This window comes from Benincasa hispida, chromosome 5 (assembly GCF_009727055.1).
Source record: "Benincasa hispida cultivar B227 chromosome 5, ASM972705v1, whole genome shotgun sequence".
NCBI classification, from domain to species: domain Eukaryota; kingdom Viridiplantae; phylum Streptophyta; class Magnoliopsida; order Cucurbitales; family Cucurbitaceae; genus Benincasa; species Benincasa hispida.
Window position 1 is genome coordinate 5,144,942 of NC_052353.1, and position 26,016 is coordinate 5,170,957.

A 26,016-nucleotide genomic window follows, 5' to 3' on the forward strand; every position below is an offset into this window, starting at 1 on the left:
TCTTGATCTTGGAATATTCGGTTTGATGCTGCGATCAAATCGTATGGCTTTGATTAAAACGTTGATGACCTTGTGTTTACAAGAAAATAGTTAACGGTTCAGTAGCTTTCTTAGTATTGTATGTAGATGATATACTACTCATTGGAAATGATGTAGGTCTATTAACTACAGTTAAGAACTGGCTAGCGACTCAATTCCAAATGAAAGATTTGGAAGAGGCTTAGTTTGTTCTGGGTATACAGACCTTTCAGAATCGTAAGAACAAAGTGCTAGCACTTTCTCAGACATCGTATATTGACAAAATCTTGCTCAAGTACTCGATGTAGAACTCCAAAAGGGGCTTACTACCATTCAGGCATGCAGTCACTTTGTCTAAGGACATGTGTCCTAAGACTCCTCAAGAGGTTGAGGACATGAGACAGGTCCCATATGCATCTACTGTTGGCAGTTTAATGTATGTGATGCTCTACACTAGGCTAGACATCTATTATGCTATGGGAATAGTCAGTAGGTATTAGTCTAACCCAAGCCAGGTTCACTGGACCGCAGTTAAGAACATCCTCAAGTATCTTCGGAGACCGAGGGACTACATGCTCGTGTATGGGTCTAGGGATTTGATCTTTACTGGATACACAGATTCTGAATTTCAAACTGATAAGGATTCTCGAAAGTCCACTTCAGGGTCAGTATTTACTCTTAATGGAGGAGCTGTAGTGTGGCGGAGCACTAAGCAGGGGTGCATCGCCGACTCCACGATGGAGGCCGAGTATGTAGCGGCTTGTGAAGCTGATAAAGAGGTCGTCCAGCTCATAAAGTTATTGACAGAGCTGGAAGTTGTTCCAAATATGTCTAGACCCATCACCCCCTATTGTGACAATAGTGGTGCTATGGCGAACTCCAAAGAGCCCAAGAGTCATAGGCGCGACAAACACATAAAGCGGAAGTATCATTTGATCCGTGAGATAGTGCATCGAGAAGACGTGATCGTCACGAAGATTGCCTCGAAGAACGTTGCTAATTCGTTTATGAAGGCTCTCACAGCTATAGTGTTTAAAGGTCACCTTCAGAGCATGGGTATATGGGACCATCCGCGGCTGAACTGGGCAAGTGGGAGATTTTGTTGCACTTGGTTTTATGTCCTAGTTTATTGTTTTGTACCTATTTTCTTGTATTCCCCATTCCACGTTAGGACAAGTAGGAGATTGTTGGGGTTTGTGCCTTAAAGTCTCGTGTCCTATAGTTTGTAAACAACTTTGTACGAACATTTTTTATGTATAATATATATAATATTTACTTCACTTCTTGACTTTGTACATTTAGATTTTTTTTTAACACAAACCAATAAACTTAATATCCCTAGTTGTCTTTATGTAACTTAAGTATGTATGTAGTGACATACAAGTGGATCATATCTTAAGTGACAACCAAAACAGTCTGGAGTATATGGATATAGGAGGGAAACCTTATCCAGGTAACACTACGGACATGGCCCGTTTTATTGAATTGGTACAAATGTTGTGACTTATCACAGATGGTCTGATCCTGATCATTCGTGTAGTGGACATGCGAGCAAGGGCGTCCTATACAAAGAGTTTGTATAAGACCTGGACTCGAAGTGTTATTGTCTTGTCATATAACTCCATTCATGACTGAGACTTCACTTCACTAGGATGACCATAGGTAGCTTGACCTCAATCCTGAGTGAGTTGGGAACTCCTGCCATTGAGGGCGGTCCTTTGATTAGCATGGGTGCGCCTGCCATTGAGGGCGGTCCTTTGATTAGCATGGGTGCGAGTGGCCAGAAAGACCACTCAAACCTACCAGTTTCGGGATTCGTCTGATTTGGGAGCTGGGAACTCAGCTTCACAAGATGGAGTTCACTCCTTCCCCAAAGTAAGGGTAAGTAGATAGATTTCTCTCTTAAGGGCTGATCCCGGGGCTTGAACAATGTGGCACCACGCATGGCCCGAGAGGTGTTGACACATAGTAGGACTATGTTCTATTGTTCATTAGAGGGATTGGTGGTACTTAAGGAGAAAGATGTAATTACAGGGGCAAAATGGTAAAGTGGTCCGCTGTAATTACGAGCGTTTGTAAAAGGTCATCGTACTGATGATTGTTTAGATCCAATGGACATAGAAATAAATTTATGACAAGAAGAGTTCCACTGTCAGTCTTTAGTGGAATGCCCAGCAGTTAATGGATGGTGGATATTGTGACTAAAGAGTTTAGTCAACCACATACCGTTGGAGCATCGAGCCTTAGGTCCATAAGGTCCCCTGGTAGCTTAGATACAAGTTGAGAGTCAAGTTTTTGGTCAGTTTGAAATGTTCAAGTTGACGAGAGGGAGTTCGATTATATATGATATAATTAAACTAGTTAATTATATATGATATAATTAATTATTTGTATGAGATACATTAATTTGGAGGAATTAGATATAAATATGATTTATATCTAGTGGAGGAAAAATACTATAATTAATATATGATATTAAATAATATGTTATGAATATGATGAGATCACATTATCTCTTCTGTTCTGATAACGGATGAGTGTGTTGAAAAATCACTTTGAGATGCACAAATAGCTCACGGTGTGTTAAACATGAAATGTGCGGACATTGTGTTAAAGAGTGTGTCATCGCTTAGAAAATCAGTGCCTATATGATAGTGTGTGCACGATTGCTTACCTATACGATATTGCTAAAAGACCGCTTACCGATTACACATTCGCGCGCTATTTACTAAATGATCGTTTACCTTTTCCTAAGTGACCATTTAGACCTCAATATTTACTAAACGAGCATATAGACGGTCGCTTAGTTTTTCCTACACGATCGTTTAGACAATCGCTCACCCTTTCCCATATGATCGTTTAGACGATCGCTTACTCTTCCTACACAATCATTTAGACGATCGCTTACTTTTTCTTACAAAATTGTATACTTCACCTAAACGATCAAGCATCTTGTCTATGCGATAAACGACCTCATCTCCCACTTGCTTGATCGTTGTGTACAGTCTCTCTTTCTCCTTCTCTATACCAAATTCAAACAAAGCCCACACTTTGGATTCTCATTCCAAGAATACTGTAGGCTCTAAGTGGTGGTGTCATCTCCGTTCGAGTGGTGATTGTTCGAGGTACATGGTTGGGTTTTAGACTCGTTGTGAAGAAGAAATCTTCAACTGGTATGATCTCTTTATCTCTTTAGCATTATGAATATATATTAGTATGTTTGAATGTATATGTGGTAATTATGTCACAATGAATTGGAAAGATCCGGTTCCACTCGTAGGTACTCTTGAATAAGAGTTCCTTCGCGAGTATCTCTACCTAATGTAACGTAAGTCTGAAGCTCTTGACAAGTTCAAAGAGTATAAGGCTGAAGTTGAAAACTTGTTATGTAAGAAGATAAAAACACTACGATCTAATCATGGTGGAGAGTATATGGGACCTCCAATTCCAGAATTATATGATAGAACATGGGATTACGTCCCAACTCTCGACCCCTGGTACACCTCAGTAGAATGGTGTATCTAAAAGGAGAAACAAAACCTCGTTGGATATGGTTCGGTCTATGATGAGTTATGCTCATCTTCTAGACTCGTTTTGGGGTTATGCAGTGCAGACTGCATGTTATATCCTAAACAACATTCCCTCAAAAAGTATTTTTGAAACACCATTTGAGTTATGGAGAGGCCGTAAAGGTAGTTTACACCACTTCAGGATTTGGGATTGTCTAGCATATGTGCTAGCGACTAATCCAAAGAAGTTGGAACAACGTTCGAAGGTTTGCCTCTTTGTAGGCTACCCCAAGGAAACGAGATGTGGATACTTCTACGATTCGAGTGAAAACAAAGTGTTTGTTTCTACAAATTTTATCTTCTTGGAAGAATACCACATGCGGGATCATAAGCCATGGAGTAAGCTCGTTTTGCATGAGATCTCTAGTGAGACTGAGATTGTTGAAGGTTCAACAAGAGTTGTTGAATAGGCCGACAGATCAATAAGAGTTGTTGAGGTTGGTACATCTAGTCAACCAGCTCAAGATTTGAGATTGCCTCGACGTAGTGGGAGGGTTATGAACCCATCGGATCGCTATATGGCTTTGACTGAAGCCCAAAACATCATTATAAATGAGGGGTCGAGGATCCGTTGTCTTTTAAGAAAGCAATAGAGGATGTTGACAAAGATGAATGGGTTAAAGCCATGAACCAGGAAATGGAGTCTATGTACTTCAATAACGTCAGGGAGCTTGTTTATCTACCTGATGGTGTAAGACCTATTGGGTGTAAGTGGATCTTTAAGCAAAATAGAGATGTAGGTGGAAAGGTGCAAACCTTTAAGGCTAGACTCGTGGCAAAGGGTTATACCCAGGTTGAGGGAGTTGACTATGAGGAAACTTTCTCACCTGTTGTCATGCTCAAGTCCATCAGGATTCTCCTGTCCATAGCCATATTTTATGATTATGAAATATGGAAAATGGACATTAAGAATTCCTTTCTTAATGGTAATCTTGAGGAGATCATCTATATGACTCAACCAAAGGGGTTCATAGTTTCAGATTAAGAGTAAATAGTTTACAAGCTTAATAGGTCCATTTATGAGCTGAAACAAGCATCTAGATCTTGGAACATCAAATTTAACACTACGGTCAAGTCATTTGGCTTTGATCTGAATGTTGATGAGCCTTGTGTTTACAAGAAGATCATCAACAACTAAGTAGCTTTCCTAGTATTGTATGTGGATGATATTCTCCTCATTGGGAATGATGTAGGGTATCTGACTGATATTAAGAAATGGATAGTTGCCTAGTTCCAAAGGAAAGATTTGGGTGAGGCACAGTATGTTCTAGGGATCCATATCATTTGGGATCGTAAAAACAAACGGTTAGTCTTGTCTCAGGCATCGTACAATGTTGATTAGGTACTGGATGCAGGATTCCATGAGGGGTTTGTTACCTTTCAGGCATGGAATCATTTTGTCTAAGGATCAATAGCTTAAGACACCTCAAGAGGTTGAGGAGATGAGACGGATTCCCTATATTTCTACTGTAGGAAGGTTGATGTATGCAATGTTGTGTACCAGACCCGACATTTGCTATGCAGTAGGGTCAGTTGGTATCAGTCCAATCCAAGATTTGATCATTGGACAGCGGTCAAGGCGATCCTCAAGTATCTTCGAAGAACGAGGGACTACATGCTTGTGTATGGAGATAAGGATATGATCCTTACAGGATACACAGGCTCTGACTTTCAAACCGATAGGGATTCTCAAAAATCAACATCGGGGTCAGTGTTTACTCTGAATGGAGGGGTTGTATTCTGGCGAAGCATCAAGCAAGGATGCATTGTGGACTCCACTATGGAAGCCGAATACATAGCCGCTTGTGAAGCAGCTAAGGAGGCTGTTTGGCTGATGAAATTCCTTTTAGATTTGGAAGTTGTTCCAAATATAGATTTTCCTAGCACACTTTATTGTGATAACAGCGAACTGTGACAAATTTGAAGGAGCCTTAGGACATCGTCGGGGTAAGCACATAAAACGGAAATATCACCTGATCAGGGAGATTGTGCATTGTGGTGATGTGATAGTCATGAAGATCACATCGGAGTACAATGTTGTTGATCCCTTTACAAAGGCCCTCACGGCTAAAGTGTTCGACGATCACCTAGAGAGTCTAGGTCTGCGAACATGCAACATCTTGTCTAGGGCAAGTGGGAGATGTTACTGGGGTATGCCTTAGTTTATTGTATATTGTACATTTTTATAACGTATTGTACATTAGTCTCCCGAGTCATTAGGACAAGTGGGAGATTGTTGGGATTGGTGACCTAATTCTCTCGAAATCTCATTGTTTTTTAAAGATACACATTGTTTGATGAATAAAATAATTTTATCAAATTCTGGCATTTACTCATATCCAATAAACAAAGCTCCATGGTTATATTATGTGAACTTAAGCATGTATATGTGATATACAAGTGGATCATGCCTTAACTGATAACCTAAATAGGTCTGTAGTATAAGGATTAAGGTGGGATACCTGACCCTAGTGACACTATGGATACGGCCTGCTTTGTAGAGGTTGCAAGTGTTATAAACTAATACAAATGGTAGATCCTGACTATTCATGTAGAGATGTGTGACCGAGGGTGTCCTGTACAAAGAGTTTGTATAAGACTTGAACCACGAGATGATAGACTCTGTATATAACATTTGTTCATACTAGAGACTTACATCTCACCTAAACAACCATAGCTGACATGACCTCAATCCTGAGTGTTTTGGAAACTCCTGCCTTTGAGGGCGGTCCTTTGATTAGTATGGGTGAGAGTGGCCAGATTGTCAACTCAACATGCCTACCTTTTTGGGGACTTGTCTGATCTAGGAGCTGGGAACTCAATCCACAAGATGGCATTCACTCCTTTCCCGAAACAGGGATAAGTAGAGAGATTGCTCCCTTAAAGGCTGATTCCAGGGCTTGAACATAGTGACCACAGCTTCTCTTTGAGAGAGGACTTAGTCATAGTAGAACTATGACTTATGTTCATTAGAGGGATCAGTGGTACTGAAGGAGTTAGATGTAACTACAGGCCCAGCTATACTTACGAGTGATCTGTTAATGGTTGTTGCACTGCTGATTGGTTAAGATGGACACATAATATATCTGTGTAAGAAGAGTTTAGCTATCGGTCTTTAGTGGAGTGCCTGGTAGTTAACGGATGGTGGATCCCATGACTAAAGAGTTTAGTCAGTTATTCATGTACTGTTCGAGCTTCGAGCTACAGGTCTATAACCCCTTGGTAGCTTAATGGATTCAGTTGAGGATCAGTTCTTGGTGTTGATTTGAAATGTTCAAATTGACAATAGGTATTTTGATTATATATGATATGATCGGTATGGTGTATGAGATACATCTAGTGGAGGATTAAAGTAAATGAGATTTACGTTAAGTGCCATGGAAAAGAAAAAGAACTATGGTTTGTATGTTTCATGAGATGAAATATTTAAAACTATAGGTTATAAATATAATATGATAAGTTGGTTATCATTTATATTTATAATAATATTAATTATTAGATAATTAAATATTTTTCTTTAATAACCAATTGAGTGGGTAGTTATAGGTGATTCATGGTAACCGTGAGATAAAAGAAAAATTGTTATCCTAATTTTAGTAAGTTTTGCAAATGTTGAATTTGTGAATTTTCTCTCAGAAAAGAAGTTGTCAAGTAAATATGGATTTACTAAGGGGCAACTTGAAAAAGGTAAACGATCATGTAGTGTTTGTAGGCGACAGACACACTGCTAAGCGATGAGCTAGACGATCTCTTAGCTTTTGCTAGATGATCGCTTAATTTTTGCTAAACAATTGGGCTTCGACCTATACGATAGGTTCAGCCTTCTCCCACTTGCCCGATCATTTACACGATATTGAATCCTCCTTCTTCTACCTCAATCTAAGTCCACAGAGAACCCATCCTCTGGATTCTCACACTGAGAATACCAAGGTACCCTTCTTGGTGGTGTCATACTCAACTTGACGTCGTCGAGGTTCGTGGAGATTGTTCGTGCTGTTGGGGTGTTCGTGACTGAGGCGATCACAGAGGACGAGTGCACAGTGTTCTTGCTATGTAGTGGTCGTGTTGTTCGAGCGTTTGAGGTTGCTTATTCAAGCGTTCGTGAGCAAGGAGCATGGAGACGAGTCTACAAATGTTCGTAGAGATTTCTCCTTGATTTCTTGTTGTTTCATGCTGTAATTTCTATATTGATTCCATAACCATTTGTTTCTATTTCGATTGTAATTTTTAATGTTCATACATGATTGTAATTTAGAATAATCTTTTTCACTGCTCATGGAAATTATCGTTATCGATTTCCTTCAAAGGCTTCCCTAAAGGACAACACACCTCCAAGGAGATACTTGAATATGTGCATTTTGACTTATAAAGGCCAGCACACTCTCCTTCATTAAGTGGAGCAAGGTACTTTTTTTCCTTTGTTGATGATTACTCAAGGAAGAGTTAGGTTTACTTTCTAAAAACCAAAGATGAAGTGTTTAGTAGATTTAAAGAATGGAAGACCTTGATTGAAAAGCAAACATCTAAACATATTAAACACTTGAAAACTGACAATGGTTTAGAGTTTCTGGAGAGGAGTTCAACTTATTTTGCAAGTAAAATGGTATTGTGAGGCACAGAACGGTGAGGTATACACCTCGACAAAATGAAGTTGCTAAAAGATTGAGCAGAATAGTGCTTGAAAGGGTGAGATGTCAGCTGTCCAATGCACTTTTGCTTGAGAAATATTGGGTTGGAGCTGTGTCTTACACAATCTACACTCTAAATAGGTGCCCACATCAGTCCATTGGGCTGAAAACTCCATAAGAAAGATGGGCAGGACAATTTCCCAAGCTGGAACACTTGAAGGTGTTTTGGTATGTAGGCTATGTCCATCAAAGTCAAGGTAAGTTGAAACCTAAGGTTGTCAAATGCACATTTCTAGGCTTTACACCAGGAGTGAAGGATTATAGACTATGGCATCTTGTTGAGAAGAGATGTGTTAATAGTAGAGATGTTGTGTTCAAAGAAAATGAAATGTTTATGATGTCCAAGCAATAATCTACATCCATGTCTAAGACTAGTAGCACAAGGTTTGAGGTGGAGGCTCAAAATGATCAACGAGCTTCTTTTTCTTCTCAAAATCTAGATGTTGAAGGTGATGACACTGCTGAGACTAGTGAACTTATGTCAAGTGAACAAGTAGAGACACATGGAGATTTATAGAATTATTCCTTAGCAAGAGACAGAAGTAGAAGAACCATTGTGCCACCTGCAAGATATCAAGAATCTGACTTTGCCAGTGTTGCTTTGAGTGTTGCCATTTCATTAAGTAACAATGAACCTACCAACTTTGAGGAAGCAACTACCATTCCTGATGCTATACAGTGGATTGAGACAATGAATGATGAAATGAGGTCCTTCAACCAACATGATACCTGTAAGCTAGTACCTTTTCCTAAAGGGTACAAATCTATTTCATGTAAGTGGATTTACAAGTTCAAGGAAGAAATTCCAGGGGTACAAAAGTCTAGGTTCAAGGTAAGACTAGTTGCTAAGGGGTTCACACAAAAGGAAGGTATTGATTACACTGAGGTATTTTCTCTAGTGGTGAAACACACATCCATTATGTTACTCCTCTCCTTAGTTGTTTAAAAGGATTTGGAGTTACACCAGTTGGATGTGAAGACAGCTTTCTTACATGGATTGTTGAATGAGACTATTTACATGAAGCAACCTCAAGAGTATGTGAAGAAAGGAGAAGAAAACTTGGTGTGTCTACTAAACAAGTCTATCTATGGGTTCAAGCAGTAACCAAGGTGTTGGTATGAGAAATTTGATGAAGTAATCTCCAAAATGGGATTCAAGAGAAGCTCTTATGATTGGTTTGTGTATACAAACTCGAAAAGCTTCAAGGAACCAGTTTATCTACTCCTTTATGTAGATGATATGTTATTGGTTGGAAGTTCCAAAGAATAGTTGGGGCAAGTCAAAATACTCTTAAAGAAAGAGTTTGATATGAAAGACCTAGGGGAATCTAAAAGGATTCTAGCCATTGAGATTGAAAGAGATAGAAGACATGACAGATTGCATGTGAGTCAATCAGAATATTGTGGAAAAATGTTGTAGAGGTTCAAAATGGAAGGTGCTAACCCAGTTGGCACTCCTCTTGCACTTCATTTTAAGCTCCCAGCTGCAAATAGTCCTAAAAGCACAAATGAAGATCACATAAACCATATGAAGGTTGTTCCCTATTCCCAAGCAGTGGGATCTCTAGTGTACCTAATGACTTCAACCAGACCAGATATGTCCTATACTACAAGTTTGGTCAGTAAGTACATGGCAAATCCTGGTAAACGACATTGGGGAGCAGTCAAAAGGATACTAAGGTATCTCTGTTCATCAAATGAAGCAAGGATCTTATATAGACAGAATGAGCCTTCCAATGATGGAATGTATGGTTATGTTGATGCTGATTGTGCAGGGGATTTGGATAGGAGGCGCTCACTATCTAGTTATGTTTTCCTATGGGGAAACAATCAGATAAGTTGGAAGGCTAGTTTGCAGTCTGTTGTGGCCTTTTCCACAACAGAAGCTGAGTTTATAGCACTGTCTAAGGCTGTAAAAGAAGGTTTATGGCTGAAAGGATTACTAAACGATTTCGACATTACACAAAAAAAGGTGAGAATATATTGTGACAACCAGAGCACAATCTACTTATCTAAAAACCAACAGTTTCACGGCAGAACCAATCATATTGACATCAAGTACCATTTTATCAGACAGGAGATTGAGAAAGAGGAAGTTGAGGTAGTAAAGATACATACCTCAAACAATATGGTTAACATGTTGACCAAGACAGTTCCTCTAAGCAAGCTTGGTCGATGCTTGGACCTCCTCGGGTTCAAGTTACCTAAAAAAGGTTAGCTTAAGTCAGTTCAACAAGCAAAGTGGGAAAGGTACTTTGGATGCCTACAAAGATGGAGATTGTTACAAAAAGAACCGAAGACAAGAAATGAAGTTACAGGCAGTTGAACGTTGTTATCTTCTTTCTGTTATATTGTTATAACCACCAGAGCTTCTTTGTTGACCATGAGCACCTGTATAAAAAGAAAACGAATGTGAAAATAACAAGAGAGAGAGAGCAAGGCATTCATTCTGTAAAAAGTTTAAAGAAGAAGTAATAAAAAAGACCCTTCCGATTTGCACTGTGGACATAGGCCTTTGGCCGAACCACTTAAATACTTGTGTTCTTTCTTTCTTTCTCTACGTTTGTCTATCTTTTACTTAAGTATCATGTTCACAATCGTTTAGTTCCTATTGCATTATTTACATGATCGCTTAGCTCCATATCGCATCGTCTATACGATCATCTAGTTCCTCGACTGTCATCTATATGATCGTTTAATTCTTCTCAACTATCGTCTACACGATCGTCTGGTGCTTCGTATTATCGTTTACATAATTGAACTATCGTCTAGTTCTTTGGAGCTTCATCTACATGATTGAGCTACCTTTAAGTAAACGATTGAAGAGTTTTGAACCTTAAATCATACAGTCTTCCCTGAGTCTTGAAATGCATTTGACCATTAATGTTGAGTAGTTTTGGCTTGTAAACAAATGGATCATAGTTATTTAGGACAACAGAGAGTTGTTGGGGTTGATGCCCTAAAGTCTCATATGCTGTAGTTTGTAAATAGTTTGTACAAACGCTTGTGTTGTATAATAGATGATATTTACTTCACATCTTGTATTTTGCTCAATTGCATGTTTTATTTGCTTTACCACAAACCAATAAACTTAAAATCCCTGGTTATCTGTATGTAACTTAAGCATGTATGTGGTGACATACAAGTGGATCATGTCTTGAGTGATAACCAAAATGGTTTGTAGTATATGGATATAGGAGGCAAACCTTATCCTATTAATGCTACGGATGCGGCCCACTTTACGGAATGGTCACAAGTGTTGTGATTTGTCACAGATGGTCTGATCCTGATCATTTGTGTTAGGGACATGCGAGCGGGGGCGTCCTATACAAAGAGTTTTTATAAGACCTGACCACGAAGTATTAACGTCTCGTTATATAACACTGTTCATGACAAAGATTTCACTTCACTAGGATGACTATAGGTAACATGACCTCAATCCTGAGTGAGTTGGGAAGTCCTGCCATTAAGGGCAGTCCTTTGATTTATATGGGTGCGAGTGGCCAAGTCACTGATTCAAACCTACCATTTTGGGGATTCGTCTGATTTGGGAGCTGGGAACTCAGCTACACAAGATGGAATTCACTCCTTCCCTGAAGTAGGGGTAAGTAAATAGATAGCTCTCTTAAGGACTGATTCTAGGGCTTGAACAATGTGGCGTCACACACCTTCTCTTGGCCCAAGAGTGTTCACACATAGTTGGACTATGTTGTATTGTTCATTAAAGGAATCAGTGGTACTTAAGGAGTGAGATGTAACTATAGGGGCAAAACGATAATTTAGCCCAGCTGTACTTACGAGTAACTGTGAAGAGTCATCGTACTCATGATTGGTTATATCCGATGGACACAGAAATATATCTGTGGTAAGAAGAGTTCAGCTGTTGGTCTTTAGTGGAATGCCTAACAGTTAACAGATGGTGGATCTCGTGGCTAAAGAGTTTAGTAAGCTATTCACTACCGTTGAAGCTTCGAGCCACAGGTTCATTAGGTCCCCTAAGTAACTTGGATAAAATCGAGAATCAGTGTTTGGATTAATTTGAAATGTTCAAATTGACAAGAAGAAGAGATTACTATAGTAGATATGTGATATCAAACTATAGGGTAAGAATATAATATGATTATATTTATTAATTATTTAATTAATTAATTATATGATAATTGGCCTAAAATTTCTCTCGAACGTGCATTAGTAGGAGCAGCCGCTTCGGTTATAGTAACCAAAGAATAAAATGAAAATTAGTTTCATTTTACAAAAGTTCGGAAAAATTTGGCATCCGTGTGAAAACATAAATGATCGAATAGTCGAGAGCCTATACGATAGCCGCTCAGCGCCTAAACAATCACACACCTCGCGCTTAAACGATCGCTTAGCTTTCCTAAACGATCGCATAGTGTGTCGTGTTTTCTAAACGATCATCCACCTTTTACTAAACGATTACTTAATAAAACCTATACGATCATGTAGCTTCTTCTAAACGATAAGAATTTAGCTATACGATAACTTCATTTTCTCTCCCACTTGCTTATCGTCTACATGATTTATTCTTCCTCCTACCTCTACCAAACTCATCAAAGACCACACTTTGGATTCTTACTCCGAGAATACCAAAGGTTCCTATTGGTGGTGTCGTCCTCGCTGTATTCACTTGTTCGTGATAGTTCATGCTGCTGCATAGGACTTGTTTGCTGGGGTGACAGACATCACTTAGAGGTCTTCCGTTGCATCTGAGTTCCAAAGCTTGAAGAGCATCTTCAACTAGTATGAGAACTTTTTCCCTTATACTTTATTGTTCGAAGCATGCCTTTAAGCAGTGTAATTTTGCATAATTGTATATTAAAATGTATATGTTGTATTTCAGTGACGGTAAAATCGGAAAGATCCATACTCGCTCATGGATGCTCTTCGTCAAGAGATCCTTCAAGAGCATGAATTTGAGATGATTGACATGGGTTTACTTCATTACTTTCTTGGTACTGAAGTTAAGCAAGGTGATGATGGGATTGCAATTTCTCAAAAGAAGTATGCAAGAGACTTGTTGGTAAAGTTCAAAATGGAGAAAGCTCAGCTTGCCAATACTCTTATGGAACTAGGCTTAAAACTAAGCAAACATGATGATAGAAAAGCTTTTGATGCCACCATCTATAGAAGTCTTATTGGGAGTTTAATATATTTATCTACATCTAGACCTGATCTTATGTTCTCAGTTAGTTTATTGAGCAGAATTATGACATCACCAAAGAGAAGTCATTGGAAAACTGGAAAGAGAGTTCTTAGATATATTCTTAAAACTATTGATCATGGAATTAATCTATGAAGCACGGACACTTCATATTATAAATGGTATCGGTGTCGGACACGTGTCAAACATGGATTCGTTTGGACACGTTGGGGACACGTGTCTGACACACCAATTTTCTTGTCTTTTTTTTTTATTTTCGAACACCTTAGGACACGAAAAAGAGCCTTCTCGAACATGCTGAATAAAAAAATTAAAGAAAAATGGGTTCAAATTGGGCCTAAATTAGAAGCCCATTACCTACTTTTAAAAAAAAAAAATTAAAAAATCATAAAATCTAAAAACCGCTTTCCACTCCACCTCCCGCGCCCCTCAAACTCTCTTTGTCGTGCACCTCACGGAAAGGAAATGTGCAGCACAACAGCTAGTAGGTGAAACGTCAAACCCATTCGATTTCTCTCTCTCAGAAGTCAGACCCATTCGATTTCTTCTCCCTCAGGCCCTCTTTGTCGTGCACCTCACAGACCCATTCGATTTCTCACTCTCAAACCCTCTTTGTCGTGCACCTCAACCACTGCTTGCTTGTCGATCACCACTGCTGATTAGTTCTTCTTCTTCTTGCTCGGCGCCGATAGGACCACTTCACTATCAAGTATGTATTATTATTTTTAAATGTTAGGAACTTAGGAGTGATACCCACCCACTGTTTACCAATATTCTAAAGTAATACCCACTATGCATGTATTATTATTTTTATTTGTTTATCCACTGTGGCACTATCGTTTGAATGGAGTCATCAAATATTTTATTTATTTTTTACCCATTGTCTATTCCTCAAAGTTCATATTTTGGTTTTCATTCTTTAAATCTATTATATTTTTTTTCCTCGTTAAATATTAGGATGTCATCGATGAATAGTAGTCATTGTCAATCAATCATGTAGTTGCATGGAATCTAACCCCATTGAAGATGATTCAAAACCATTATAGAAATACGTGACTAAGATTCAAAAATTGAGTGATTGAGGTGAAAATTTTCATGGCAATGCAACTTTTGCCATGTCACAAAGAAGAGCTCACATACAAGAGTTAGAGCTCATTTATTGAAGATTAATGGTCAAGAACTTAGGTCATGTCTAAATGTCACTCCCAGAGATATAGTGGATATGTTGAAATTAGAAGATGGGTCAAAAATCCGAATGGAAGGCAAGACTTCTAAAAATGTTCCTTTTCCACCTAGATTAAGATCACTTTCAGTCATATCAATTGGCGGAGTGAATTTGAGAAATTCTCCTAACTTTGACGTAGATAGCAAGAAAAGCAAGAGCAATGCACTAGAAAAGTCATTCAACAAGACTGCATGAATCCAATTGGATATGCTCATTGTTAGGATGTTTTATTCTATGGGCTTGCCATTTTATTCTACGGGTTTTCCATTTCATTTAACGAGGAATCTATATTTTATAGGTGTCTTTACTTACGCTACAAACAATCCCTTGCAGGGATATGTGCCTCCTGATTATAATATGTTAAGGACCAGTCTACTGCAAAGAGAAAAGGTAAATATTGAAATGTTATTGATACCTGTTAAAGGTGAATAGCGGAAAAAATGAGTGAATATTGTGAGTGACGAATGGAGTGACTCATAAAAGAGGTCGTTGATTAACTTCAAAGCTATTTTTGATGGCATACCAATGTTTCTAAGGTCAGTAGATTGCTCAGGTGAAATCAAGAATAAGTACCTCAAAGTGATTAATGATGTTAGTCATGAAAATGTTGTTCAAGTGATAACAGATAATGTTCCTAACTGTGAAGGTGCAAAACAAATTATCGAAGCACAATTTCCAACGATTATATGGAAATCATGCGTAGTTCATACGCTAAATCTTGCCTTGAAAAACATATATGCTGCCAAGAATGTTGAAAATAATCAATTTGTTTATGGATAGTGCAAGAGGAACAAAATGATGCCTCAACATGCAGAAGATTTGGTATTTATCCATAATAATCTTCGTCTTTTGTTCGGAAGAACTCCAAAATATTCAAGAGGAGAGACCGAGTCATGAGATATTGCTGGAGATGCTTTTGATTCTTTTGAAGATGTCAGTATGCTTGGAGTAGCTAATTTATCTTTGGATGATCTAGAATTAGAGGCTGAAATTACTAATGAGGATGGTAATGATAAGGATGAAGATGTTATTGAGATTTGAAATTACTACTTTCCATTTCCTTTCAATTTCTATGGACTATTGAGAGCTTTGTTATGTTGAATGTTGGACAACGTATTTTGTTGATTTGTACATCTACAAACTATAATGGTTTTGGTTAATTAACTTAACAATTGACATTTTATGTTTTTTTTTTTAGTGGAAGACATTTAGTATTTTATGTTAAATTTACATATAAGATAAAAAAATAATTTTTTTTAAAAAAAAAAGTGTATCCCCAATGTGTCTGTATCCTAGTATTTTAGGAATTGGCATATCGTTGTATCCTATCGTATTCGTTTAGTGTCCCGTGTCCATGTTTATGCTTCTTAAGAATCCACTATAAGAAGAACATGGATAGTATGATTGTTAGCTATAGTCATAGTGATTGGGGAGGAAATATTGATGATTACAAAAGTACTTCTGGATTTGTCTTTAATATTGGGTCTGGAGTAGTTTCGTGGGCATCAAAGAAGCATGATGTTATAGCATTATCAACAACGGAAGCTGAATACATTTCTTTGTCTACAGTCAGTTGTCAAGCACTTTGGCTAAGAAAGGTACTACATGAATTAAAGAATCCCCAAGGGAAAGAGACCATCATATTCTGTGACAATAAATCAGGTTCTGTGACAATAAATCATCTATTTCACTTTTAAAGAATCCCGTCTTTCATGGAAGAAGTAAACATATAAAGATCAAGTATCATTTCATCATGGAATTGATCAAAGATGGAGAAGTATGCATCAAGTATTGCAAGACACAAGATCAAGTTGCAGACATATTCACCAAAGCATTAAAGAAAGACTTATTCTGGAAAATGAAAGATAAGCTCGAAGTCATGGAAGTCTAGCTTAGGGGGGATGTTAGAAATTAAGCTAGATACATAATGGATAATACATTGCTAGATATATTTCCAAATACATGAATTTTTAATTTCTAGATACATACACTTCTAAATACATATAATTGTTCAAGTATATGAATGGTATGTATACATGTACTTCATTTATTTTGTATAGTTTAGGAAACATCTCTTGAGTACTATTAAATGGTTCATTCCCCTCATTCGTAATTAAGTGAAGGAAGGAAATCAAATCAATAGAAGAAAATTGAGTTTCAAGAGAACAATATTCTTCTCTTGTTTGTTCTTGAGTTTTGTAAGAAAACAAGCTTCTTCCCTTTAAAGTTTGCGATATTTAGAGTGAATTTTAGAGTGGATTCGTCAATGCTTACAACAATTATATGTGTGTGTATGTATGTATTTATATATTAGGTTAAAGTACAACTTTTTTTCTACAAAAAAAGGGTATAGCAACTTATGTGTAAGAATTAGATATAAATTTGATATTAATTACAACTATATAGAAAACTGAACATGTAGGTATTGATATCAATTCAATGGCTTTTGTTGCTTGAGAACTACTTTCACTGGTTTCGTATTAATTTGATTTTCTGAATGGAAGATTTTATGCTCAAGATAACTTAATGCACAAATGTAGTTGAAGAGTTGTAATTTATCTTACTTTCTTTTAAGTTTGGATTATTGTTGATTCAAATTTCGTGCTCATGATAACTTTTTTCAAGTTTTATAGGTACTTGCATTCGTCCTTACATTTTTGTAGATCCATCTTTCATTTCTTCTGGACATAACTCTCAAAAAGTTAAAACTCGAAACCTGTATAGTAGACTAATGGTCTCAAAAGCAAACCAAATAGTTCTTGCTCCTTTTAATCTTGGGTGAGTTATGTTTTTTTTTTTTTTATATCAATTTTAATGTAGTAGTCAAACAAATTTGCATGAGTAATAAAAATACTAATTATATTTTATTAATTAGTGATCATTAGGTACTACTTCCTATAAATGTCTATGATGATACTGTGTATTACCTAGACTCAATAAGGACAACATCACAAGTAGATATAAGATACATAATTGACACGTAAGTTAACCTTTTTCATTTGTCGTTTTTGCTTTAAAGTGTACTTTATTTTAGAATTTATTGTTATTTCTTGGAAAATAGGGCTATTGCTATCTTTCAATCTCACAAGAATATTAAAAAAAGCCAGAAGCAAACCTTATGGAGAATAGTAAAGGCAAGTATAAACATTACTACTTATTCATTATATTATATAGATGTCTAGTGCGTAAAGATTACTTTATTATTATTTCTTATTCTTTTTACTGTAGTCCTCTACATTTTGGGAGCACTGAATATGGATACTATGTCATGAGGTATATGAGGGATATTGTGACCAAAAAAAGCATTGTCATCTCATATTTGGTATGTTATCAAACTATTTTGACATTTTAAATAGTGTAGGGAAAGTAGAATTTATTATAATATTTAACATTTATATTTTTAGATTGATACAAGGAACTCCTACTCACAAATCGAGTTAGACGAGGTGTGAGTTGAGTTGGTTGAATTTTTGGGTTGCTACATGTGATAGTAGATGTCGCACAATTTGGTCATTTTGAAGAAAAGTGTTTGTTTTGGCTGAATTTCTAGATTTACTTCACATATTGATATAGGTGAAATATTTTTTGGAATTATTCATATGTAGGGGTTGGTTAATTGTAGTTTTGGGAAGGTGGTTAATTGTTCATGTGTTTATATGAAGATGATGATTGCAAATGTGGTTTTGGTAGTTCCTATGGGGAGAATGATATAGTTTTGTTAATATAGGGTGGATGGTAGTTTTGATAGAAGTTTTGAAAATGTAATATTTGTTCATGTTGGACTAACTATTAGAATTATGTTTCTTATATTCTTTTGAAAATGTTCATATGGATCTATCCATATTTTTCTAGTTAACTTAGAAAATCCTTCATGGAGTTGTAAAGTTTTATAATGACAATATGTTGAAAAATGTTATCTTTTGTCAAATGTATTGGAGGAAATTTTGGTTCATAAGATTGAAATTGCGTTTGGTTGTTTCTTTGGTTTGATGGATATTTGTCATAATATAATATATCATATGTGATTGTTTGATCATAATACAAGAACAATTTATAGGTAAACATCCATATTAAAATTTAAAAAAAAAAAATATACACAAACATACTTGACGAGTTAAACGTGTCAAGATATAGATATATTTGCTGACAAATGGAAACTGTCAAGAAGTTTTGCACTTGACACTTTATTCTTGTCAAGAACACCTATATTTTTTTACATTTTTTTAAGGATCAAATAAAGTATATCTTGACATTTTTCACATATCAAGTGAAACTATTCTTGACATTTTTTATTTGTCAAGAATGCTAATATTCTTGACATTTCAAACATGTCAAGTGTCATTGTTCTTTACGTTTTTTTTCTCGTCGAGAATATCCACATTCTTGACACTGAATTCCATGACGGTTTTTAAAACGTCAAGAAACATTGTTTTTGTAATAGTGAAAATTTAAAGTTATGATAATCATCAAACTATTATTGGTATTACTTTTTAAAAAAATCATTTGATAGTAAAATTTAAATAAATAAATAAAAACATACCTTTCCAAGTGCAAGTTTTTAAAAAATATATATATATATTCGGATGTAGCCTTCTATTTTTGTGTAATCCACCCATTATTAATTGAAAACTGTCATGTAACAAAAAAATTTGATTTTTTGAAAAAACTTAAATTATCATCATTATTACTATTTGTCATATGATTATTAGAGGAGTTGTAGGGAGATAGATGTAACTTTCAATCATTACCTTTTTATAAGTTCAAACTTCAAGTATTAAATTTCTGTAACTTAAAAAAAAAAGTTTAAATCCTATTTTAGTCTCAGAATTTTGAATCTTAATCTATTCTGATCCATAAACTTTAAGAAATGTCTATTTTAGTCCTTAAACTTAAAAAATTACCTATTTTGATGTCTAATGTTAAGATTCTATTAACTTTTTAACAGAATGGTGAATTTGATTGTATTTATAGATAACTAGGCTGGCAAACATGTTATCCACCCTAAAATATCTAGGGTTTAAATTTTCAATTAGAAGATAAATCAAAAGTCGGTTTGATTTTGGTTGTTCACTATTTTGGCCAGTTGGTTGTTGACATTCTACTTCAATCTCTCAACACATGCCATACACTATTGTGGTCCCTTGGTTGTCAACATTTTACTTCGATTTCTCGACACATGTCATATCTAATTTCATCCATATACAATCTGTGAATGCTTTGTTTCCTGATATTTTTTACTTTTTTCTCTTCCTCCCAATCTCCTCTCTTCTTCTTCCTTTATTTCTTCTTCTTCCTTTATTTCTTCTTCTTCTTCTTGGATTGGATTTATTTGATTCTATTTTCGTCATATTTTCTTGGAGATTCTAATTTCAAAAAATATAAATAAATAATAAGGTTTTTTAAAGAAATAAAAAGAAAGAATATTTTAAAAGAAGGAAAAAATATGTGAAACTGGGGGAACATAGGAGAGTTGAATTTTGAAGGGGAGAAAAAAAAGGAAATCAATTATTTTTTTACTTCAATTTTGTTTAAGCTTCTTGATTTTTCGTAAATTTTAGCGAGCTTTCGATTATAATTTCGATGGAGACTCCAATTTATGTTTTACCTAAGTGAATTAAATTTTCATTCTGCCTAAGTTGATTGTCATCACCGTCTTCATCATCTCAAACTCCAATTTTTACCTGAGCCAATTGCAATATTCCGTCTCTTTTAGTTATTGTTGTCGGCATCGCATTGTACACCTCAAAATCAATCTCCGAAGTAGAGCAGCTCCAAAAGAAGGAGAAGATGGAGGAGTGAGAAGGAGCTAGGTATTGATATTTCAACCTATTGACAAGAAAATAAATTAGAACCCTAGAATTTTTAGTCCAAAGTCCATAAGCGTATTTGGCGTTTTAGTCAAACTATTTAGTGCCTAATTATCTAAACTACAATCACCTTCACTATTCCATCACAGAGGTAACAGAATCTTGACAACGGAAACCAAAATAAGTAAGTTTTCAATATTTAAGGGCTATAATAGACGTTTTCAAAAATTTAAGAATTAAAATAGAATAAGTCTCAAAATTCATATATCAAAATAGTATTTAAACAAATATATATACCATGTTTATGTTCCTCAGAAGTCGTAAGTCGTAAACTGTCCAATGTTTCATTGTAAGAAATTAGTTTTTCTCAATGTTTTATTTTCAAATTTTCTCGTTTATTTTAATGTTGGTAAAAGTTGAATTTATGACCCACCCAACAGCTTTGAAAAGACATTTTCTCCACTATGGCATCTGACTCCTCTTTTGCCGTGGTCCTTGTTCACTTTGACCAAAACACCTCTCAAAAACTTTTAAATATTTTGGAAAATTTCCTTTTTCTTTTGGTTAGAGATTGAATTTAGGTCTATGTTATCAAACTGCAGTAAAAATTGATATAATCCAAATCAAATTTCATTGATAGATAAATTGTAATCTTTTGATCGTGTTTATCTAAAATTATGAATTTTTCACATTTTATCGTTACAATATGATTACTGTTACTACTTAACCTTAATAATAACGATAATGGTAAAGGTATTAATGTGACAAATTCATAATTTTCATAAGATTACAGTAATAATATCTGTAACAGTAACGGTAAACGTAGCGAGTCCCACATTATTTTCAATCACAATCAAATTAAGTATCATTTATTCCTCAATTATATTACATGACTTGATTACAAATTTAAAGGTAAACTCCACATCTCATTACGATTACGGAACTGAAGTAAAAAACAACAAAAGTAATCAACTATAGCTCACTTTTTATATTATCATTGATGGCTTGCCTTTCGATTGTTGTAAATGTGACCTTACTCTAAAGATGGGTACATATCAATACCCATAAAACTAAATTTACTTTAGCAAAAAACTAAAAATAAAAATAAAAAAATACTTTTTCACTATATTTGTTTAGTTTCTACACTTTATTAACAGATTTAAAAACACTCGTGATTTTTTTTAAAAATCTATAGCATATATAAACTAAGTTGTAAAATAAAAATGGATTAAAACATCATTTTGGTCCTATATTTTTTTTTTTATGGTCGTTTTATTTTATCCATAAACATTTAATAAAGCTAAAAAATGGTCACTGCCATCAATTGAAAATAAAAAATAGTTGAGTTGATCAATAGACAATTTCAAATTCAATACATTTAGGTTAAAAAATCAATTTTTTTGTACTTTTAATTTACTCTCTCTCCCCTCCATCCTCTCTTTCTTCTCCATTTTCATCTTTTCTATCACTCTCTCTCTCTCTTCCTCTCAGAGACCCTGGAGTAGAGAGAAAGTAATTGAAAAGTAAAAACATTTTTTTTTTTTTAACACAAATGGGTTGAATTTATAACTGTATATCATATTTCACTTTTTTTTTATTAAAACCTCATAAAACGAAATTAGACATTTTAAAATACAAATATCAAAATTAAATAAATATCAAAATATAAAGACCAAAATTGAATAAATATCAAAATATAGGGATCAAAATAATATTTTAAACATAAACATATCGATACTCCTTTTCTGTCTTTATATGTTAACATATTCATATTTTAACTTCTACTAACAGGACACAATTCATTGAATTATTGTGTGATCTATTAAAAATTGTCTTAGTAATTTATGCTTCCTGAGACATTATTCATTAGTAGAGTGAGTTATAAATGAATTGATTTATTCATTTTAGGTGTTCCTTAAAGAAGTACATACATATCAATTTTGCCCCAAAATTATGCTCATTTGACAATTATAGTGAAAGTTTGCCACTAATCTTTTAGATGGTTTAATTTTAAAAATAATTGTAAATTAATAATCAGACTCAAAATACTTACAGATATAATACAATATAAAAAAAAAATTATAAATATAATAAAATTTAGATTCAGATTTTAAAGTCTATAGTGATAAAACATATTAAATTATATCTATCCTTATTAATCTTAAGAGTACTACTATTCTAATCCCTCCCGTACCTCAATCCTCACCGGAAACCCGCCCTCCATCTTCGCCGTCATGTATTGAACAAACCTCGGCTCCACCCCCACCGCCACCGCTGGAACCACCCGAAATCTTTTTAGAATTCCGGCCACCATCCTCTTCATCTGCAAAAATGCCATTTCCTTCCCCAAACAAATCCTCGGCCCCGCTTGAAACACTGGATACGTATAATTATCCCTCCCCACAAACCTCCACTTCACTGTCGCCACTTCATCGGCGCTGCCTCTCTCCAACCACCGCTCAGGGCGAAACTCCGCCCAATCCTTCCCCCAAATCGTCTCCATCCTCCCCATCGCATAGGGATGATACGCCACCCTCTCCCCCTTCCGCACCACCGTCCCATCCGGTAACACGTCATCTGCCGCTGTCTGCTTCCCGTCCATCGGCACCGGCGGATATAACCTCATACTCTCACACAGAGCAGCGTGAGTGTATGTCAAATCCTTAACTTCATCATAACTAAACAAATCCTCAGTTTTTTGGCTAATCTCTTCCAAAATTCGAATTTCAACTTGTGGGTATTTGGCTAAGAGCCAAAAGAACCAAGTTAGCGCCGCCGAAGTTGTGTCCTGTCCAGCTAAAATGAAGCTAATGATTATGTCGGTGATGAAATTTTGGTCGGAGTGGCCGGAGGTGAGGAAGCGGGAGAGGAGATCGACGGCGGCGATGGAAGAATTGGTTTTGAGCTCTGCTTTTTTGTCTTTGATGATGTTATTGGCGTAACTTCGAACTTCGGCTATGGCGATCCGGAGTTGTTTTTCTGACCCAATGTCAAGAAATTTTTTGAGTTTCCACACAATTGGAAGCAAAGATTGGAATCTAAGGCTGCTGATTCTAACTGCTTCTTCGAATGCTTTTGCGAACTTTGATTGACCAAATGATGGTGATAAGTAAGCTGGATCATACCTATTCAAATGTTACACGAAATTTCTTAATTTTGTACAAAAATTAAAAAATTTCTTACTTTAATCCCTCGACTTTCTTTTTCATACCTCCATTTTTTTTTTTTTTGTCTTTTTAATTTCTTTATTTTCTCTCATTTTCTTACCTCATTACAATCTTTCTCAACTACTGCTAAATTCTTAGTTAAATTCTAAATTTCAAAAACAAATATTTTCAAGTTACTTTTTTTTTTTTAGTTTTCAAATCTTGACTTAGTTTGTGAAAATTAATATTGGTAAATAATATATAATAAAACAAAAAATAAAAATAGATGTAAAAGAAGAGTTTATAGATTTAAATTTCATAAACTTAAAAAAAAAAAAAAAAAAATCAAACCATTACCAAATGAAGCTCAAATTACAAGTTCATAGTTTTAAAACTTTGGATTTTGTATCTATTGGATTCTTAAGCACCGTTTGGTAACTATTTGATTTTTATTTTTGTTTAGAGAAATTAAGCCTATAAATATTATTTTCACTTTTAAATTTCTTACTTTGTTATCTAGTTTTTATCAATTATTTAAAAAATAAGCCAAAATATGAAAATTAAAAAAAGTAGTTTTTAATTTTTTTTTTTTTTAGAATTTGACTAATAATTTATCCATTATACTAAAAAAATATACAAATCATGGTAAGAAATGAGGAAGAAATAAGCTTAATTTTTTAAAACAAAACAAAAAATGAAATGATTACCATACGAAGCTTAAACTTTTAAAATAGTTTAATATGTCATCCAACTTTCAATTTTGTGTCCACAATCTAATAGGTCAATGAACTTTTCATTTTATGCCTACTGATCAAGCATATTCAAAAGTATTTTAAAATTAATTGATCTATTAAATATAAATCTAATCTTTTGTGTCTAACAAAATCTTAAAATTAGTAAATCCACACATTTTACACACACAAATTTTAGATTTATTATGCACAAAATAGACTCTCATGAAAGTTTAAAGACAAATTTTAAAGTTTTTTTTTATACCTAATTTTGAAGTTAATTTAACTAGATTAAATAAAAACTTTTGGATTTTAGAAAAAATAATAATAAAACTTTGGAATTTGTTAGAAACAAAATTGAAGTACAAATTCAAGAGAATGGAATCTGAATTCAATTAAAAAACATAATTTTCTAGTACGTACCCAAAAGCAATCTTGCAAACGTTGTCAAAAGCGAATCGTTGAAGAACATCCTGAAAATCCAAAACAGAGCAATCCGTCGCCGCCGTGTACAGAATCGGAACAAGGCGGTCGGAGAGCTCAGCGTCGACGACGGTCTCAACGAATTTCCGTAGAGATTTGGTGGTAAACTCATGGCTAGAAACTTGTCGTTGAAATTTCCAGCTCTCACCGTCGGCGTTAAAGATTCCGTCGCCAAGAAAATCACTGAAAGGAGAGCGAATCGAATCTCCCTTTTGGTAAATATGAAATTGGGTCTTCAAAATGTGTTGTACGACGGCGGGATTCGCCGTGAAAATCTGGCGTCGGCCGAAGAGACGGTGGAGAGTGAAGGTGGCGGCGGGGGAGACTTGGAGGACGTCGGAGAGCCACTGCAGACGGCGGTGCCGGTTGGCGAAGACGGCGAAGAAGGAACCAACTAAAGGGTATGATCTGGGGAGTTTAATGGAAGGGGTAAAATGGGAATTTGGAGTCTTGGTGAAGATGAAGATGAAGAAAAGTAATGGAAGAAGAAAGAGGAAGATGAAGAGTAATAATGGTGCTAACATTTTTGTAGTCTGTAATTTTCACCTTGGAGTTTGGAGCTTATGGGTGGGATTTTCTTTTATATAGAAAAATAACGGATCCACCCCTCTTCGGAAATTTTTAGTATGTGTCCTAAAATTCATTATTTGATATAATTTATTTCGTGAATCTCTTATCATTCTTAAATATAGATCAATAATGATAAAAAGAGGTAATTTCTATGCTCTAAAAAAGATATTCTTTTTTAATTTGTGATCAATGGTAGATTTAGTATAGATTCGAGAGATTTGAGTCCACAATTTTATGTTATATATATATATATATATATAAAAGATTGACATGATATCAAAACTACTAGTTAGTCATGTGTTAAACTTGCTTTTTAGTACCAGACGTCAACAAAATTTTTAGATCCGTCACAGTTTGTGATTGAAGGAACATATAGGGGATTGCATTTATATATATATATATATTTTTTATATGGTTTTTTAAATCATCTTTTTACTCTTCATCTACTTGTTCTATCATATATTATCAATAAAATTAAATTTTATGTTAATTTGAATATAATTAAATTATTTAAAACATTATATCTTCTATCAAAATATTTTAAAAATCACTTTTTCTACTGTTGTAAATTTGATGAATGTACCTAATTCGAACTTC

The 26,016-nt window shown here is 35.1% G+C and overlaps 1 protein-coding gene and 1 long non-coding RNA gene across 2 annotated transcripts; one reads left to right on the forward strand and one right to left on the reverse strand.

The window, feature by feature from the left end:
• Positions 1-13,899: 13,899 nt before the first annotated feature.
• LOC120078556 lies at positions 13,900-17,662 on the forward strand. The gene is made up of 3 exons (XR_005482040.1): positions 13,900-14,166; positions 17,316-17,460; positions 17,558-17,662. It is a non-coding gene; the product is annotated as an uncharacterized LOC120078556 (long non-coding RNA).
• Positions 17,663-22,571: 4,909 nt separating this feature from the next.
• Positions 22,572-25,474, reverse strand: LOC120077601 (cytochrome P450 94A2-like). The gene is made up of 2 exons (XM_039031537.1): positions 24,790-25,474; positions 22,572-23,614 (listed from the first exon to the last, which is right to left on the reverse strand). The coding sequence occupies exons 1-2, from the start codon at positions 25,371-25,373 to the stop codon at positions 22,663-22,665; spliced, it is 1,536 nt and encodes a 511-aa protein (XP_038887465.1). The 5' UTR covers positions 25,374-25,474; the 3' UTR covers positions 22,572-22,662.
• Between the last annotated feature and the right edge of the window lie 542 nt (positions 25,475-26,016).